Source organism: Macaca thibetana, chromosome 8 (genome assembly GCF_024542745.1).
Source record: "Macaca thibetana thibetana isolate TM-01 chromosome 8, ASM2454274v1, whole genome shotgun sequence".
In the NCBI taxonomy this organism is placed as follows: Eukaryota; Metazoa; Chordata; class Mammalia; order Primates; family Cercopithecidae; genus Macaca; species Macaca thibetana.
The window spans coordinates 89,844,274-89,865,381 of NC_065585.1; the positions used below are offsets into that span (position 1 = coordinate 89,844,274).

Here is a 21,108-nt window from a genome sequence, read left to right on the forward strand (position 1 = left end):
GTTCTGGAGATGGATGGTAGTAATGCTTACACAATAATGTGAATGTACTTAAACCATTATACTTACACTTTAAGAACATTATACTTAAAAATGGTTTAAAAATAAATTTTATGTTATGTGTATTTTACCACAAATTTTTTTTTTTTTTTTTTTTTTTTTTTTTTTTTTTTTTTTTGAGACAGAGTCTTGCTCTGTCACCCAGGCTGGAGTGCAGTGGTGCTTTCTTGGCTCAATGCAACCTCCAGTTCCCAGGTTCAGCCTCCTGATTCTCCTGCCTCAGCCTCCTGAGTAAGTGGGACTACAGGTGCCCGCCACCATGCCGGGCTAATTTTCGTATTTTTAGTAAAGGTGGGTTTTCACCATGTTGACCAGGCTGGTCTCGAACTGCTGATCTCAAATGATCCACCCACCTCGGCCTCCCAAAGTGCTGGGATTACAGGCATGAACCACTGTGCGCGGCCCACAATTAAACACTTTTAAAGTCCTAGTCAACCCCCTAGATTATGAGGATTTTCTTGCATCATATCTTCTAGATATTTAATTGCTTTACCTTTCACATTTAGACATAAAGTTACATAAAACTGATTTGGGGATTTGATGTAAAATAGGAGTTGTGATTTTTTTTTCTGTAACAATATCCAATTTAAAAAATTTGTTGAAATTTTTCAATGCTTTCACTGATGCTGCACATTAGGATGTGTGGATCTGTTTCTGGACTCTCTTCTGTTTCTCTGCTATATTTGACTTTCTTTGTACAAATTGATGCTGTCTTAATTACCATAATTTTATAAGTCTTGATACCTGGTACTGTAATTCCTCCGCTTAGTTTTTCTTTTTCAACATTATTTTAGATGTATTTGGCTGCATTTCCACATAAATTTTATAATTAGATTGCCAATTTCTGTTTTAAAAGAGTTCCTGAGATTTTGATTGATATTACATTAAAATTGCAGATCAATTAGACAGCAGTAAGAACTTTATAATACTGAGTCCCTGAACATAGTATATTTCTTTTTCTTTTCTTCTCTCTTTTCTTTTCTTTTCTCTTTCTTTCCACCTTTCTTTCTCTTTCTCTCCCTTTCTTCCTCTTTCTTTCTTTCTTTCCTTCTTTTCTTTCTTTCTTTTTCTTTCTTTTCCTTCCTTCCTTCCTTTCTCTTTCTTTCTTTCTTTCTCTTTCTCTCTCTCTTATCTTTTTTTAGAGATGAGGTTTTGCTAAGTTGGGCTAGGCTCAAGCAATTGTCCTATCTCAGCTTCCCATGTAGCTATGTTTTAATTTTTTTTCCAATAATATTTTATAATTTTTTATTTAGAAGTCTTGCCTTGGCCACCTCAATGCCTGTGGTGCAATGGGCCACAGGCCATGGATGGAGTAACCACAATGGCAGAGATGGAGTTTATCTGTGCATGGCCATAAGACATGAGTTACTGTCCCCCAAGGCTGCTCCTGTCACTGCTGCTCCTGGTGGCCAGTCTGGTGGCTCTGGTCCTAGAGTGATCCAGTCCCTGCTGCCAACAGCAGTGACTTCTAGAATGCACACTTCTACTGACTCTTCCTCTTTTCCTCTCTCACTCTCTGCTTTCCTTCACTGCTACTTCCTGGGATCACTGCTCTCAATGACGAGTTGCAGGACGTGTCCCTGCTCTGCTTTGAGAGGACTCACACTAAGGTTGCCACTGTTCAAGTGAGAAATCCCAGCCCCAGGAGGCCTCCTAAATCTCTGAACAGCATCTCAGACTCTCCACTGCTCCACTGCTACTTTTTGACTGGCTTATTGATTCCAAGCTTCCCCTTACAAATGTTGGAAAGCCATGCTGATACCAAGTTCTCCTCTGCACTTTCTTTCTCTCCAGGATCTTGGGCCCTCAAGCCCTAACTGCCTGGGTAGCTCTCTCATACCTTTAAAACCAGTTTAAAAGATGTTTTATCAAATGTTTCTAGTTGTTCTCAGCAGGATGCCCATTTTGTTATAGCTGAGTCTGCCCTATCTGGAAGTAGAATATTTCGTTTGTTGGGTTAAGTCCCATCCTCTACTCAACTCCAGAACAATAACATGCACACTAAGAAATGACCACACCTCCCTGAATTCCTCACAGGAATCAACTGAGCATCTCAGATATTTTCTGTTTGTGTGTCTTTTTGTTAAATAAATTAAAGGAAGGATAGTCAGTAAAAACAGATGAAAACCTGTTTCTGTTACCTGTCCACGTTGAAACTTGATTTCATTGTTTTTGGACTGATGAAGTCTCCGTTTTCCTGAATCTCCTCTGGTACCGATGAGGTTGATAAATACATTAGACTCTGTTTCTGCACCTAGCATTGTGCCAGTATATATGCGAATCTCATAAAGCACCACTGAAATGTAAGAAATCTGATATTATCTTTCTCATTTTTATTTATCTCTTTGAATGTAGCTAGATATTCTACAAAGAAATCAGAATGTTTTCTCATCTAGTGTATGTGAGTTTCTCTATGGTACTTGGCCCCAGCTCTTCTTCTATGTACCCCCTTTCAAACATACTTTCAGCTACTTAATGTTTACCTCACTCATACAGACTCTCAGCTATTCCCAGAACTACTGTTTCAAAATAATTATTGTTAGCAATGATGTACTTTCATTAACCACTGCACTTTCACAGTTATTATGAGAAGTTGTATTTTTAAAAAAACAAAAACTCTCCTCTCTCTTAATTAGATGAAAGCGGCCATTTTTTCCCCCTAAAGTTTGGCTGTTCTAATCACAGCTGGTCACTCATGCTGCTACTTCTTGGAGATTATTCTAATAATGGAGATTTTTAATAGCCCTGTTGACAGAGAAAAAATAACAAAGATCCCAGAGAGATGCAAATGTAAATATATGTATTTTTAAAAGTCCAGTAAGGTACCAGCAAATTATAATCCACTATATTTGACCTTAGAATTAGGGCAATTTCTGAGACATTGATAGAAGTCAATAGTTAGGAAAGAGATTGTTCTTGCTGATATTACTAGTAAGAATAATATCTGGGATACGATGGGTACTTTTTATTCCAAGATCTTAGAACTCTTTATAAATCATGCTTTGTGCAATTGAGCAGTTTCATTTATAGAAATTCACATTAACATTTTCTGAAGAACTCAGACATGAAAATCCAACAAGTAAGGAAACAAGGTAAGTGAGAAACATGGGCTGTTTCCATCATGCCTGACCTTTATAAAGACAAATGTGGTATATTGGGAAATGGTATAAGCAGAGAAGATAAATCAGTTTCTTTGTGCAGTCTTACATATTCAAAAATACCCCAGAGTGAAACCCAGCTGAGTGTAAACAGAAAATTAGAACACTTCTCATGAATTTAGGACAACCAAAGAAATCTTTAAAACAACCTATAGAGAAGAGCTGGTCTTACAACCTGTGGAATTGCCTGGACTGAATTAAGTGAAAGCTTCTCCTAGAATTCTTCATGAAAACAAGTATGATGCTTGTGAGGACCAGCATGATTTGATGTCTTTATATAGAGAAATCAGGCTTCTGTTCACTGAGAAATCTTTTAAATTTCAAATGAAGAGTGAACTTGCTTATGATTTTTTTTAAAGGGAGATGTTAAAATATTAAAACAGATACAAAGTAAGACAATTAAATGAATAGTTGAAGGTGTTTGAAAGTATACATAAAAAAGCGTTTAGAACACAAACCACATATTGACAGTACAAAAAGCAACACTCAGCCCTTCCTCAACCATCACACATCCCTAATGAAATCATGCAGCTTCCTGCTAACCTGCACATGGCCTCAGATACTTCTCAACACAGTGTCCCCAGAAGCTGCTCCAATTGATTAGGTTATATGCACCTCATATGTACCTCAAAAAGCATGCATGCACGTGTGCGCATGCGCGCGCGCGCACACACACGTGCGTGCTTGCCGTCTAAATAATTCAAAGAAAGAAAATGTACCACAAATTTAGAACAAGGTTGTTATCATAGTGGAGCACTAAGTTTTATTCTCAAACCAAGTTAAAAAGAGTTACATAGTTTAAGTTGGGAGATAAACAAAACACAATTCTGCCCACCCCGCCTGGAGAAACAGACATTTTTGCTGGAATCTGTAACATTGACTTTGTTTTCACTATACTACATAATATGATTCACTAAGCATTTGCTATAGCAGTACAACAAAAGCATGTAAATTCTTTTTTAATGCTAAATTCATAACAATAATTTCTAACTTCAGAATTTTTTTTCTTGATCTTTAAGGCAATATGAAATTCTTCTTTATCTAACTTAACTCCAAGAGAGAACTTCAATAATGCTTAGTTAACATGTCACTTAGACACACCCTGAAATATCAGGTGTTGCAAACAAGTCTGAGTAAGCAAAGATTGTATCAGCTCCTTTCTTCAGTCCTTCTCCTTGGGCATGAAAAGTCAACGCTCAGTGTTGTTGATTTAAAAGCCCAGCCATATGCCCTAGCTAACAAATATTCATTCTATTGTAAAATGTACAAGGCTGACAAATTATCTGAACTCAAGAGAAGGACACATACAAGGAGATGAACTCCCGGGGGAGCTCAATGATAAGTCTAAAATATGTCAGAAGAGAACTTAAAATTAGCTCGAATACTTGACAAATACGAGGATAGATTTCAAGATGTCAGTGTTTTCCAGAATGGAGATCATTTTACCTGAATCTATTTAAAGACAGGTATTACTGATACCTGTCATTCAGGCTACAGATAATCTTCTTAAAGCACCATTTTTTAGAAGTGGCTATTACTGCATCTATCACTGTCATTTAGCTAAAAGTATTTGAAAAAGTAGATTTGTTGTTGGTTATCCATATATGTTGGACATTTCTGCCAAATTTTTTTAATGTTCTTTTTTACCATGCTTGATGTTAAATTTTCCTTTCTGACAATTAGCCACTAACTTCAAGTGCTTATGAAAACCTTACATGACAAAGCCAGAAGCATAGCATGAAATGCTTTTCTTCCTATTTGCCACAATTGTCACCCAATTCAATTGACAGCTACACTATGTATTTTCACTATTTTTTCACTTTTGTTTGCAATGTCGTTATCTTCAACACTCTCATCCTTATATTTTTTATTATTTATTACCATTTTAACAATTCCCCCATCTGTCAAGGAAGGCAAACACATGTATTATCAAAGCTCAGCATGTTTAATGTCTGATTTCTTTAACTTATTCATTATTTGGGCTTATAAATGTACGACTACATAAATAAGATTCATATGATCTTATTAGTGGTACAAAAATCTTTCAAAATCTTCACCTGCAGGTTTATTTTCAAACATCTTCGTAGGCCCAAATTTTTGCTAAGTGTTTGTTAATGATGATTTATCAACCTCAACTCCAAGCATTAACAGCTCCATAAATAGTATCCTTTATCCCTGGATTCTTCAGTCTCTGCTTACTGCAGCAAGCACAGATTTTTTTTTTTTAATATGCTTGCTTTTCATGGGGACATATAATTGCTTAGTCATAAGGATATATTTAAAATGTCACATGGCTGGAGAAGGGGGATGATATGATTTTTCACTAGAAGTCTGGGAGAGGGATGTGCAAAAAATTTGTCCAAGCACAACAACTTAATTTTTTTTTCCAGTCCAATTTTACTGCAATGAATGAATTCAGCTGCTTGGTCTCCTGGTTGATTGTCGAACCAGTAAAAAACAAAAAACAGAAAATACAATGTACTTCTGTGTTTTTTGTTTTGTTTTGTTTTTTTAATTTATATAAGAATGCACAGGTGCACTGGTAGCCTCCTTCAGAGTTCCAGGTGTTGGCATTCCCTAACTTCTGCCTGCTTGATGGGCAGCCTTGCCACACCCAAGAATGGTTGACTTGGCTTAGTGTCACTGGTCTGAGAGCTTATCAGTCATTAGGAAGCTTCTCTAAAATATCATCCCAGGCCGGGTGTGGTGGCTCACACCTGTAATCCCAGCACTTTGGGAGGCCAAGGTGGGCAGATTACTTGAGGTCAGGCGTTTAAGACCAGCCTGGCCAACATGATGAAACCCCATCTCTACTAAAAATGCAAAAATTTGCAGGGTGTGGTGGCGGGCACCTGTAATCCCAGCTACTCGGGAGGCTGAGGTAGGAAAATAGCTTGAACCCAGGAGGCAGAGGTTGCAGTGAGCCGAGATTGTGCCACTGCACTCTAGCCTCGGTGACTGAGTGAGACTCCATCTCAAAAAAATTAAAAAATATTTTTAAAAAATCATCTTGGGAAATAACTGTTCTTCATCACTAAACTTTTTTTATCTCTTTAAATACGTTCATTATAAGTCTTCAAATTTTTAGTTCCTTTGCTATAATACCACTGCATCGTGATCCAGTCTCTTTATTTACTTTTGACACAGTTGTACTATACAGAGATTACATTATTTTGGCTGTGAGTTCATATTTCTGTGATGGTACAGGAGTCTCCATCCAGCAGTGTGTATGGGAGAAGAGCCTTAAACCAGATAGCATCTGTGTCTTCTGCAGTTGTATCGTTCGGCCCAATCCACACCAGGCAGGGACAGAGGATGATCGGGACACACCAACAACCAGACAGCTGCAGTTTCTCTCTCCTTACCACTCCTACAAGCACTCCACCAGGACCTTGTCCTCAGGCCCCAGGAAGAACAGGCTAGGAGGAGGCATTCCTTAGAAGCCAAGGAGCCCATGAGTCTTGGGGCTCAGAGGAAAGTGCAGAAGCAGGTGGAAATTGACAGAGACTCCTAAGCTCCACCTGCTGCCTCAGCTCCTGACTCAGGCACTTGTGCTGCCCGAGATGATTGCCAAGGATGCCTGCGCCAGATATCTGAGCCCACACATAGGTGGGGCAGGGAGAAATGAGTGCAAAACTGCAACAGGAGGGAGAAGGGACAGGAGAGGAGGGAGAGAGAGAAATCACATGTATTTTCATGTTGTGGGAAATTTTTCTAAAATTAAGAGCAGATTAAAACAAAACAAAAGCTATGTATATATTTTACAGGACTAGAGGCCAAAGACACAGAAGTAATAGAAGTGAGAGGGGACCTGCAGGGAAGAGAAGCAGCAGCTGTTTGATTCATTCTGCAGTTCTCTACTCAGAGCCCCGCACTGCTCTGGGGACTAGCCCTGAAGAGTGTGGGCAACTTAGCTGTCCCCAAAAAGTGGATCCCACACACACTGCCCCAGAGCCTGAGCTGGGAAACAGGGACAGTGGTAGCAGGAAAGTGTGAAGAACCATGACAGCTTAATGAATAGCAGCAGGTTGGATAAAGCCAAGGGCCTGTGATATCTGTCAGCAATCCACCAAGAGAGTAGAGGGGCTCCCAGAGCCCAGAGGTGACCGAGTACAGCTCACGAGTCAGCAGCTACTGTGCTTGATGCCTGTGGCCTGGATGACCTCCTCTCAGAGAGCCAGTGGAAGGATTGCACAATCTAAAATGAACGCAACCAAAACAAAGCCCTGCTTTCTACCATTCAGAACTGGAATTTCATCTGTCAAAAGATCGTTATTATCACCATCATTCTGGTAAACATATCAGGATACTATTATGAGATCGTAGCTGAGACTTTTCTTCCCTACATTTTTCTTTCTTGCCCTGAGGGCCCTGGGACCTCCTGGGACTGACACTTATTTCTTGGGGGAAGACAGTTCTGAATAAGGCCTAAAACAAAAAGTCCACTGATTTCTGAAACAGACTGAAAGAATCTTAGGAGAGATATCACTTGTGAAAGATGTGACTACTCATTGTAAGAGTTTTTGAACAAATCTCTCTCTTTTTTTACAAGAATTTGGAGAAAAAAGTCTCTTTTCCATCTCCCTCCCTCCCCTCTGCCTCCTTCCCTCCTTCCCTGGTGTCTCTGATTTGGCCTGAGCAATGCACCAGCAGAGGCTGAGGGTTGGATCTCGGGGGCAGCCCTGAGGCAGCATCCTGTTGTCCAAGCAGCCAAGAGGAGTGTGGGAAAGGCAACATAGTGCCCTCATCAGCTCTCACCCCTGCTGCTAAGAGAAGCATGGAATGGCTGAGATCAGTGTGATAGTCCCAAAGGGACACATTTTTCTAGCCAGGGTGGCACAGAAACTAGAGCCATGGTGTGATGTGTGCTTCCTTCAGCAGACATTACCAGTGAGGGAGGAGGTGACTCCCAAAGACAAACAGAATGAGACTTTGGGGAAGGCTAAAGAGAACTGAAGGTAGCCCTCGCACCTTCAGACACGAGGACCATATCTGGGAACTAAGGAGTTCACGTGGAGTAGGAAGAGGGGCAGAATGAGAAGAAAGAATCCTGAATTGGTCAGTTTTAGACCAAAAGAAACTAAATTCAACTCCATACTACAAGTGTCTGAGTTTATTCGGAGTCAAAATGATTAAGATTTCCACCATCAGTAGCAACAAGGGTATGGGTTATTTTTCAAGTCAAGTATGTTAAAGTATAATTTAACATGCAGTAAAATTCACTTTTAAGATATAGTTTGATGAGTATTACCAAATGCGCACAGTCTTGGAACTACTACCACAATCAAGATAGAGAATATTTCCATCACACCCGATACTTTCCTAGGAAGGGCTGTAGACTTTAATCAGTTGTGGAGAAGGAAAAAGCTTATATTTTGCCCCCCTCAAAGTTATCATTATGAAGATTCAAATCCACCACATGATGGTGAAAACAATGCAGATATAGCAGTAATATCTGCTATACCTGGACCATGTCTAGAAAGAAGGTCTCATACGTGACACGTGTCTGTTTCTTAAATGAATGAATGTATAAAGGAATTGAAGCTAATTAATTGTTTATAATATATACTATATTTAGTATAGTTCTGTTTTTAATCTGGATTTCATTTTAATGGTCATCTCATATTCTTTTCGGGCCAAGAAGTTTTTCTTTCCCTTGGTGGCCCATTTCTGATTATGCAACGTAAAGTGAGAACTGCAGACATGTGGCAATGAGGGCAGCCCTTCACAAAGCTGGCTGGAATGGAGTAGCTTAACTATTTAGAGACCAGAAGTTTATCTGTGGAATGAAATTGAGTCTTCCCCTATCAGACTTCTATGTGTGTCTATAAATGCATAGAACATTAGGACCAGTAGATGTTTCAGGAGGCAGGGCCACTTCTAACCTAGTCTAAGATGTTGCAGTTGAACATGAGCAAGGAAGCACTGAGGACCACAAAATTTTGGTCCCAGTAGTACGCATGCAAAGGAGCAGGCGGCTGCCTCCCCCACAGCTGGCCATCTGTCAGTAATAGGAAGTGATAATAAATTAGTTGAGCCAGGCAATTTTCCTGCTAGATTTAAGCAGCTATTGCCAGAGAAATGCCCTAAAAGGAAGCAATCTCCTCAATTTAGGATGATTTTGAACAAACCACGAAAGAATATTTGGTAATTGTGTTGTTAAGATCACTTGAAGTTATCAGTGCTCTATCAGGCAATGGCTTTGTCTACAGGACTGTCTATAGCCCGAGCTGCCACTTCTGAGGGCACTGCTGCAGAAGTCCACTCATCCGTGCAGGGGGCGTCTTGGTTTCTTTGCTCCTAACTCCCATATTCCTAGGGGCAGGGCTCATGTTTTTTCAGGTTAGAACCCCCAGCTCCTAGCACACATAAATATCTGCTGAATAAAGAAGCGCTCCCTCATCCCTCCGTCGATGAGTCCTGTGCACCGCGCTCTGCTAGTTGCCAAAGAACCACTGATCAGGTATGAATCATCTAAAGAAGGCAGTGGCTGCTCCCCACCCAGAGCTGTGCCCTTCCCAGGCCACCTTCCCAGGCACTCTGCAACCCCCGCCCCAAAGTGCTCCTCCCTGATAGTCATTGGAACTTGTCTCTTCCTTCCTAACTTTGTTCTTGTTCCCCACTTCACCCCAGGGGCCACCTAGCTTCTGGCCCTTTGGCCACATCTCCTAGACCCAGGTCCATACATGTCAGTGGCACGGACAATAGAATTTCGCTTCCCAGACTCTTGACTGTCTCTAAGGAGTGCCATCCACCAGCGTGTGGAGGGACTGAAGAGGGGTGAGGTGGGGACCTGGCATGGTGAGCCCTTCGTGTCAGACTCTGGGCTAGAAGCTCCCCCTAAGAGAGCTCATTTAGAATGTCTCCTCATCTCCTTTACACAATGTGACCCAGTGGCGTCATTCATTTTCCTTCCATCCAAACTATCCAAGATTTCTCAATCTGCTCAATCGGCTCGGGAAATATTCTCCATTTAACAAATCAACAATAGGATCACATAAGAATATCATTTTTCCAGCTGTATCCCTAATGTTGCAGACGTCTGTTCTCCTAACAAGGTGTATAGTTCATATTTTATTGGGAAATGATCTATGGGACTTAACCTAGAAAAATGTGCCCTTGTGCAAACATGTATGCAAACATGTCTACACACACACACACGCAAACACAGAGGCAAGCATGTCTGCACACGCACACCCATATGCAAACACAGAGGCAAGCATGTCTACACACGCACACCCATATGCAAACACAGAGGCAAGCATGTCTACACACGCACACCCATATGCAAACACAGAGGCAAGCATGTCTACACACGCACACCCATATGCAAACACAGAGGCAAGCATGTCTACACACGCACACCCATATGCAAACACAGAGGCAAGCATGTCTACACACGCACACCCATATGCAAACACAGAGGCAAGCATGTCTACACACGCACACCCATATGCAAACACAGAGGCAAGCATGTCTACACACGCACACACATACGTACACACAGAGGACTCCGCAACCTTTATTAGGGGCAAACAGCATTACACTCCAGTGAAATCCATGAGACCTTACATCTTAATTAGGACCCTAACCAGAAGATTCTCCACTCAGGCCCTTCTATAGGTTGGTGCAAAACTAACTGCGGTTTTTGCCATTAAAAGTAAATAAATTGAGGAGCTAAATACATAAATTGAAGCTAAATAAATAAATAAATTGAGCTAAATATTTATTTAGCTCCTCAATGTACAGAAGGTGGTATGAAGCGTTCTTTGGGCCACCCGGCCTCCCAACTCTGTCCAGCTGGTAAATCATCCCGGGGCCATGCTCTCTCAGCACACTGTCTTTCATCTCGGGAAAAAGTTCTGAACAAGTTTCAGGTTCTACCTACCTCGGTGGACATAACCAAATAACCATGAAGTTCAAGGAGAAGGCTAGAAGGCCATGAACTTCTCATTGATGCCCTCAGCCTTATCACAGGGCACACAATATTGTTAGTTAACATGGGTATTTTTTGTGAAACCTTTCCTAATCAGAACAAAGAGTGCAATTGCGTTTCGGGGACTTGCCTAGTCCCTTAGTCTTAGCCATGAGGCTCTAATGCGCCTAGGTAACACTAATGACTGCCCCAGGGACTCCTCACCTGCCCCCTCTCCTGGCTGTTGGGCCTGCTTCCCTCTGCACCTGAGCCCTGCGATGCTGTGCAGGGAGGGCTACCAGCCCCCACAGGACTGGAGCAAGTGTGGGCACAAGGACCCTGGAGCTCTGCAGGCAGAGCGACCAAACTTCCCGAAGACAACCCCTAGGCTGAAGCGTCCCTTTGATTTAATTAATGAACCATTTTAGTGCTTTCTCTCAGGTCATCAAGAATTAAGCTTTTGGAGCACTCGTTGTGGTGAGATCACATTGATACAGCCCAAAAAAATCAGATCTCAGGAACAGATGGCAAATGAGATTCAGCGTTAAACATGTGCAGACAGTTCAGTTCCAGTCTGCACTGAAGGTTTGGGATCCAAGACCATATACGGTGGCGGTTTGGGGCTGCATCATCCTGTGCCTCTTGGTTGAAAGTACATACCTGATTGCTGAAAAAGAAATACCTCTGGGCCAGGCACCATAGCTCACACCTGTAATCTCAGCACTTTGGGAGGCCGAGGCGGGTGGATCACCTGAGGTCAGGAGTTTAATACCAGCCTGGCCAACAGAGCAAAACTCCGTCTCTACTAAAAATACGTAAATAAATAAATAGAATAAAATACCTGTAGTCCCAGCTCCTCAGGAGGTTGAGGCAGGAGAATCGCTTGAACCCAGAAGGTGGAGGTTGCAGTGGGCTGAGATTGCACCACAGCACTCCAGCCTGGGCAAGACTCTGACTCACACACACACAAAAGAAGTACGTCTGAGCCATAGAGAGAAAAGGGATGCCATAGTTGGGAGGGGACTAGAGTTTCTTGCAGTTTTACAGAAGGTTGCCAGGAAAGCGGCACTGGAAACGTCCCTTAGATCAGAGACCTGAGCACAGATGAAGAGCTGGCCGTGTAGGGGCCTGGGCAAGGCCTGTGATAGCAGACGGGACAGAAAGGGCAGGGGCCTGAGGACTTCGGGGATGCAAGCCAGAGTCACGACGGAAATAAAGGCTGGAGTCAGGGACAGCAGGTGGTGGTGGGACACAAGTAGGTCCTTGTAGGACATTGTGATGACTTTGGCTGTTACTCTTAGTAAGTTAGAAAATCTTTGGAGGGTTGTAAGCAAAGGAATGACATAATCTGATTGACATTTTAAGAGGGTCACTCTGTCAATGGGGTTGAGAACAGCGTGTACTAATCCCAAAGCGCTCTTTGTGATACCAGTGTTCCCATGATAGCAGCTAAATGCTGCGAAGGAAGGAGGGGAATGAATGATTTTAGCGTACTGAGTGCCTCCTCTATGATGGGCACCCATTGCGCTGCTCTGCTGCGCTCCTGGTGGAAACCCCACAGGAGGCTCATGGCCTGGGTTTGCCTAAAAAGGTCACCACTGACACTGCTGTCCTGAAATAATGATTCAGAGCCCTTCTTCACTCTCAAAAAAAGTCCTGGTTCAGATGGTGAATTAAATGGAAACCATTCTGGTAATAGATGTTATATTTCCCATTTCACAAAGAAAGTAACAGAAACTCAGAAAACCTGGCCACTTGCCCCAATTCACATAGTCAGTGATGGAGACCTGGATTTGAGGCCAGATGCTGTGTATCTGAACTACAGTCCTCTTGTGGACGAAAAGGTCTGAATCATTCTGAAGCCCATGTTTTCCCCTCACATATTGACGAGTACTGTGATAAAGGCTAAAGCATTAAAGAAAGCTTGTCCTTTTTTTTTAAATTTAGCTCAGTTGTTATCTAAAACTTGCTATAGGTTGTCAGCAGGCATTTCAGCTTATTTTCTCATGACTTCAAGTTTCATAAATGCAAATATTTTGAAACAGGCATATTTCAAATATGATGGTACTTTAATACATTCTTAGATGGTTATTTCTTGATTTGAAGTAAAGCCCTTCTGACCACTTGCCAAAGGCTGGCATCAAACATTTCTTCACCCATAGATGGGGCCTCGAACCTCACCTTCCTTTATCATCCATCTCTCCTGGAGAGAGCCTGGAGTCAGAACGTGAGGCAAAGCCACCTCAAGCTGAGTCAGCATTCTTATCAGCCTTAAGCATCCCTGCCAGGCCGTTAACTAAAGACTCTTAAGGACAAGAAGCCAAGGGCAATAGGCATCTCCTCCGGGCTGCTCCCCACCAACACCGCGGATGCTGAATAAATCAGAGAAAGACATGAAACAAGCTGCACTTGGCAGTGCTGGCCTCTGGGAGGAGATGACTATAATCCACCAGCAATCTAGCTCAGCCCCCAAAGCATGATGACTTATAGACTAGTAGTCTCAAAACCCTCTCCTTTTGAAAACATTCCAGCAATCCTTTGAAAATAAGAGGCAAGGTCACAGAATTAATCGGCTCAGAGTGTAAGTGCCAACTGCTTGGAAAACCACTCTTTCTGTGCTACGAAATTAAAAAGTACCCAACCCTCGAGAGCATCCCTAGGACTTTACCAGCCTGGCAACTCCAAGAAAAGTATCAGTAGCTTAATCATTTAAAAGTTTCTCCTCATCACTTCCTGTGTTTTTCCCGTGGCCAGCTAGAGAATGCTACGACAGAGGGACAGACAATCCCACAACATTGAAGGTCAACATTTCCTTCCTTCTCTTCTCAAAGCCAAACCAAGAAAGTATCAGTTCATTGGTCTGAATCCACTGTGGGCTTTCCTTGATGTCATGGGAATAACAAATGAGCCTCTGGATGGCACCAAGATGACTTTCCAAAAGATGGTACTCAGTATGCCCAGACCGCTCCTTGCCCACTCATGAGTTTTGGTCTCTGTTTAATTCCTGAATACTGGGGTGTTATTATTTTTTTCATTTTCTTATTTTAATGATTTTAATGATTAATCTTGGAAAAGGGCAACTGGATTGATATTGCAGAGCCTGAGAAAAATTAGAAGACTTGGTCTGATTAGCTGTAAGTATCATTATTACATTATATTCTTCTGCTGGAGAAAGTACCTTAAGAAATGGCTAGTGCACTTCAGCTAAGAAATTAACCCCTTTAAATGGGAAATGCTAATGGATAAAGTTTCATTAGCTAGTTTGGAGGAAGGATGAACAGAAAGATGCAGGGAAGACATGCTGAGCCTTTATTGCTGCTCGAGTTAAATGGACCCAAAATCAATAGCTCATTTAACATACAATGCAGTTTCTCTTGGACCTCAAATTAAACAACAACAACAACAACAACAACAAACTCATACAACTGCCTTCCACATATTTTTTTCCTTTTTGCTTGTAACAAATGTGCTCCAATAGAAGCAACTGAAAGAAATACAAATGAGTTGTCTAATAGGGTTGAAAGTTCACTTTAAAATAATGCAGCCTTGGGCAGATCACCTGAGGTCAGGGGTTCGAGACCAGCCTGGCCAACATGGTGAAACCCCATCTCTACTAAAAATGCAAAAATTAGCCAGGCAAGGTAGCTCATGCCTGTAATTGCAGCTACTCAGGAGGCTGGGGCAGGAGAATCGCTTGAACTCGGGAGGTGGACGTTGCAGTGAGTCGAGACTGCACCACTGCACTCCAGCCTGGGCGACAGAGAGAGACTCTATCTCAATAATAATAATAATAATGCAGCCTTTAAAAACATAACAAATTAAGAAATATGTAGTATAGCACGCCATCAGAGTTCTTCTGTTTCTTATCAGTACCATGGACTTCAACATTTTTTTAAACATCATTTTTCAAAAGTAGAATGAATTTGACATGTTAGCAACAAGGTGAATAGAATAGATAGGTCCTGAGACACGCATGGTAGAAACTAGAATTCTTAATTTTTTAGGACCCCTTCATTTTTCCCACTTCAGCATCTTCTGGGCATCCCTGGATACCACTGCCACCTTCACATGACTGCAGGACAGCTAGAAAGAACTATTAGAATCAGGAGCTTTATGATGTGTCAAATGAAATTTTATATGAGAGAATGTTTTTGCAAACTGTCAAAATATATACAAATATAAAGCATTAGTATTATTCTACATTTCTCCTTTCTTTAAGCAGGACTTACCCCAAATATTTCTTGCTGTGTCTGAATTAATCAACAAATATCTGGGGGCATGTACCCATGTGTTCTGTGCCATTCTAACAGAGATTGAGAGTATGTGGGGTGGAGCACCAGCTGGGATATAAGGCTAATCAATGAGAAGCTGGTGGAGAGAAGCCCAGCCCCTCCAGTAATTGTAGAAGAATCAGCAGGAGGTGAACGGGCAGGGACAGGGAGGGTTCAAAGAATTACTGAAATGCTGAGCAAAGACTTCCAGGGGATACTGAAAAGAAGAAACTGATGAGAGGCCAGAAGAAGGGGAGTCATTAGACTGACGATGATAACTATGGCCATGAAGACAGAATGACTTCTAAAGAATAGGACCCCTATCTGAATCATCTGGATTTCCTCTGGTGCTCATTACTCCTGGCTCACACCAGCCACCTGAGACCTGTTTGTAGGCATGTGTTTACCCTTATCTGTGTGGAATGGTTGAATGAGTGGATATTAAAGATGATGGGATGGTAAACACCTAATGGAGTGCTGGGGCTCTAGGCAGGAAAGAAGACAGGACTGAAGAAGAAAATGTGTCATTCTGTTGTGTAGAATTAACAATAGAAGTTAGAGAGAGGCTCAAAGGGGAGCAAAGAATCAAGCATTTAAACCCACCTGTTCAAGGCAAAATGACCAAGTAGGGCCAGTGATATAAAGAGAAAAACTTGGATGAAACAGTCAAAGTACTAGGCTGGTACCATGTGATGAAGGTCAAGGTAGGAGAGATACGTAATGATGATGATGATAGTAATGACTAGTATTTCTTGTGGAATTATTGTATGCTAGGAACACTGCTATATACTGTAAGTACGTCATCCTAAATATCATAAATACATTATCTCATGTACTGAAAACAATCCTGTGGCATAAACACTATTTATCACCACTTTACAGACAAGGCATTGTTGGCTAAGGGAGGCTAGCTAATCACATCACCAAGCCAAGACTTGGTTCCAGAGCCTCTAAGAACCTCTGCCTCTTCAAATGAGACATGAACAGTATCAGTATCAAACACAGCAGAGAGGTCCAGGATACTAAGAACACTCACACACACTCATACACACAGACTTTTTCACACATGCATACAGGAACATGCACACACACATATACACATACACATAGTGTCACATGCATGCACGCACTCATACGCATATACCCACATGTATATGTTCTGTCAAACACATACATATATAAGCATTCACGCACAGACACTCAAACACTCACATGCATACACACAAACACATACATGCACATATATACACACACATATACACAGTCATTTCATTCTGAACAAAGAGGCTATCAGTATCCATTGAGAAATAACATTTTCTCTCCAGTGGTGGAGGCAAAAAGAAGGTAGTTATTAGAGATACCGGGAATGGACAGAGAGAAAATTAAGACATTGGGTAAGTTCACTTTCAAGCAAGAAAGAAAAAATACACAGTAAGGGAATTCAGGTGCTACAAAGTTCATGATTGCTGACATCTGTTAACATAATTAGCTAAGAAGAAAGTCACATCTAAATGGTAGCAAAGCAGCTTAAAGAAAGATGAGCTGAACACACACATCTATTCTTGGATATCCATGGTCACCTTTGAACAGACATACCGGTGTTAATCCTAAAGTCTAATGTTCTAAATCGGGGGGGCAAACAACTTGAGGCCCGTGGGCCAAATCTGCCAGCCACTTGTTTTTGTACAGTCCAGGAGCTAGAATGCTTTTTATTTTTCTTAATGATTAAAAAAATCAAAACTATTTTTTAACAAATAAACATTATATGAAACTCCAATTTCAGAGTCTACACATAAAGTTTTATTGGCACACAGCCACGTCATTTGTTTCCATATTATCTGTATCTGCCACCTCACTACACTGGCAGAGTTGAGCAGTTTTCGCAGAGACTTTATAGCACACAGAGTGTGAGATATTTAGTATCTGGTCCTTTACAGAAAAAGGTGCCAGCCCCTATTCTAAATCATCTCAATTATTTTAATTTTCAATACACATCACAAAGGAAATAAAATGATATACCTGGCAAAGGTGCTTTCTTAGTTCCCATGATGGGTATTTCCTTCCATAGATCTCCATCATTTTCATTCTCAGCTATCCAGGAATCAACAGGTAAACAAAATAGCTCATTTGTGGCTATATTTCCAAGTCTAACTTCTTCCAGATACCACCTGGGATTCTTTCCAGTGTTGTCGTGTCCAATACGTATTTTATAGATTTCACCAATATCTTTGAGATTAATCTGCAACACAAAGGATAAAAGGGAACTAAAACTCCCTACATCTCCAATTTCCAAATTCATATTCCATTTTGAACTCAATACCTACTTTTTTTTAATCATAAATACTCCTTACTAATTTCCCTTAGAACCAGTTACTTCTAACACCATGAAATGCTGTTCTATATGGTGAAGCATGTATCCACTAACCATGTAGAAACCAATAAATTAAATCCAGCTAGTTTTCATTACATCCTTTCTTTTAGCAACTCACAATTACTATCTTGCAATACACATATTTTATTGTAATTATTATTACACACTATTCATTCAGTGGTTAGACTTGAAGAATAAGACAATCTAATGCTCTGGTGTTATTAAGATTGAATTTTCCCATTAAAGTGAGATCCTGAGGAAGAGACCATATGTACACCTAGATTTAAACTAGGGTTCATGCTGTGATTCTACAAACGTGTTGGTAATGTGATTGTTTTCCTTTGCACCACTCCAAAACACATAATTATTCAGTATGACAAATATTCTAAGGTATTATTCATTATTCAGAATAAGCAATATTTTTTGTCTTGAAAATTCCTACAGGGGTCATGTGAAAAAAAAAATTGATCAATTATGTACTACATTAGTTTTCTATTTCTGTTGTAACAAATTACCACAGACTTAATTACTTAAAATAAGACCCATTTATTGTCTTCCAATTCCATGAGTCAGAAGTCCAGGCACCATGTGGCTCAGCTGAACTTCCGCTTAAGACCACACAAGCTGAGATCAAGGCGCTGGGTGAGCTGGGCTCCTCTTTGGAGACTCTGGGGAAGCTTCTGCTTCCAAGCTTATTCACACTGTTGGCAGGATCCTGTTCCTTGTGACTATAGGATTGAGTTCCCCGTTTCCTTTATGTGTGGCCCTCTGAATCTCCAAGTTATCAAGGGCACATCAAACCCTTCTTATGCTTGGAATTTCTGCTACCATTGGGAGAAAAATGTTTGTTTTTAGAGTCGTGTATAACTTAGAGTAGGCCCACCTGTATAAACCAGACTAATCTTCCTATTTTAAGGTCAGCTAATTAGTAACCTTAATTATGTCTGCAAAATCTATTTGCCATGGAACATAACGTAGTCATAAGAGTAACACCAGGGCCAAAAATCATGAGGCCAAAATTCTGACTGCCACATACTATAGTTAGAAACCATTTAATCTGCCTTCTAGTATTTCATCTGCCCTCACCCCCACAATGACCTACAACATCTTTTCTCCCTTTGGTATTACCATAAATGGTCACATCATCACAGAAGTTACACCTGTTATGCATACCTGCTACCTTTTTCTACTAAAATATTTTTCTTGATAATATAATCTTGGGTTGTCATATTGGTGATAATTGCTCTGAATAAATTCTGTCCTGTAGCCAAAATGCTCTCTAGTCTGGGTGCACAGAGACAGATTTCATCACAGGCAAGCTAAATAGTTGGTCCCCCTCCTATTATTTCTAGAACAATGTGATTATAGGAATTCTATCACGTAGAAAAAATGTTAACATTGGTACTTAGTTCAGATAAGTACAGGACTCCTAACATACTCCTCAAAGTTACTGATAGAAGGAAATATGATAGAAATCAGTAGCCAAGCTCCAACATGCACCCTAAGGCAAAATAACATGGTCTCTCCATAGAAATACGGAACCTCAGGTTTTGATATCAGACAGACCTGAGTCTGAAAGTTATTTCCTTGTACCCTGGCTGGCTGTGTGAACTGCAGCAAGTTTTTCAACCTCTCTAAGTTTCAGTGCCCCCATCTGAATACTACAATAGTACCAATCTTACAAAGTATGATAGAAGTCAATAAATATAGCAGCTATTTTTTATGAGTCCGAATTTTGTGCTAACATAAAAAGAAGTGGTCTAAATATATCTAATCTAAAGACAGGACAGAAAATGGGTCCAACCACTCACAGAAGGAAATTAAAACTACGGTTTGGCCATCATAAGTGAAATTAAAATTGATAAACCCTGTGTCTAATTCTGTTGGTAATTCACAAATATACTTGTAAATAATAACTGAATAGTGTCGTGGCATAGAAACTAAATTACCCATAGATTGTGCATGCCTGGGTTAGCCAATTAGAACCAGAACCAAAACGACTGAACTATAGCATGGCTAGTGCTGTAGACTGCTTCCAAATTGCTTCTAAGATATTAGTCAAATTAGTTTGGAACTGTTAGTTCTGGTTTAATAAATCAACCTGCGTCACTTCAGTTTTAATCAAATAAAAATGTAATATGCCTAGAAATTTTTCTTGCGTATAACTGTTTTTAGTTTTCTACATTTAACTTCCTACATTTGAAAACACACAAAAAAGGACAGTGACTCCAAAATATAGGATTTTTCTAACCAGGATACCCTAAACCCACATGAAACTTTAGTATTTTTTTAATAAATGGAAAATAAGTTATTTTTAAAACTTAAGTTCTAGAAGCAAATTTCATGTTGTGTAAAGTCTGTATCCTCTGTTTAAGACAGTTTCGTATGTTGGAAAAACACATTGAAACACCAATTAGCTTTGTGATCACTGAATTCCATCTGGGGCATTTTATATTAACTTGGCATCTCAAGTCATCTAGGACAGCTCATTTTACATACTGATTGCCCTTCAAGGAAATGCTATAGCTTTCAACTCAGGGTAGGAATGTAGAAGTATAAACTAGAAACTTGAGTTCTAACAAGTTAGAAACACTAAAAATCATTCGGGTAAATTTTAAGAGGAAGTGACATCACAAAAAAAAACACAAAACAAAAACAAAATAAAACAACAACAACAAAAAAAACACCTCCCAAAGCACAGACAATTTGTTGTATTATACAACATGAAAAATATGATACTCTTCTCCTCTACACATACTGGGTAAAAATTCCTTATTAAAGAACTGGAAAATAAAACTTTCCTGGCTTAATGAGTAAATGATACTTAGATTTTTTTTAAAAGGATACAGGGCTTTATGGCCTACAGTATTCAGGCTTCCTTCTGAAACTAAACAGGGGTCCTTGGTTTAAAAAATGCTTTATTCTTTAGTCTTGGTGTCATTCACAAAACTAAGTTCAAAAGACCTTTCCTCAAAAATCTTAAGAAACTTCAAGAATCTAAGTAATCACAGATTCTAGTGGGTTTTTCCCCGCACAGAATAACATGTTCTCCTAGTCCCGAGTCCCTGACTCTGACCTTGACTTTCAGAGGGAACAGATTTCTCACGCATTTGATTATCTAGAGTTATGATGCCTCTGAAGATTTAGGAGCTACTAGCTGTAAACAATTCTGGGTACCTTAAATACCCTTGTCCTACTTTCTTGAGAAAATTTAAACTTAAGTCTTAAGTTTAAGTCTTACGTATTTAATCTTAAGTCCTTTGTCCATTTTTAGCATTCCCCCACTAGACCCTTAACTCCTTGAGGATCTTTTAGCATTCCCTCACTAGACCCTTA

The 21,108-nt window shown here is 40.4% G+C and overlaps 1 protein-coding gene across 1 annotated transcript in view; it reads right to left on the minus strand.

The window, feature by feature from the left end:
- Positions 1–21,108, minus strand: part of RP1 (RP1 axonemal microtubule associated) — a 273,274-nt gene that overhangs the window by 14,517 nt on the left and 237,649 nt on the right. Inside the window, exons 25-26 of the mRNA XM_050802339.1 lie at positions 17,421–17,640; positions 2,199–2,353 (exon numbers count right to left, since the gene is read on the minus strand). Of these exons, the coding sequence (XP_050658296.1) occupies positions 2,199–2,353; positions 17,421–17,640 (375 nt within the window). The remainder of the gene's footprint in view (positions 1–2,198; positions 2,354–17,420; positions 17,641–21,108) is intronic.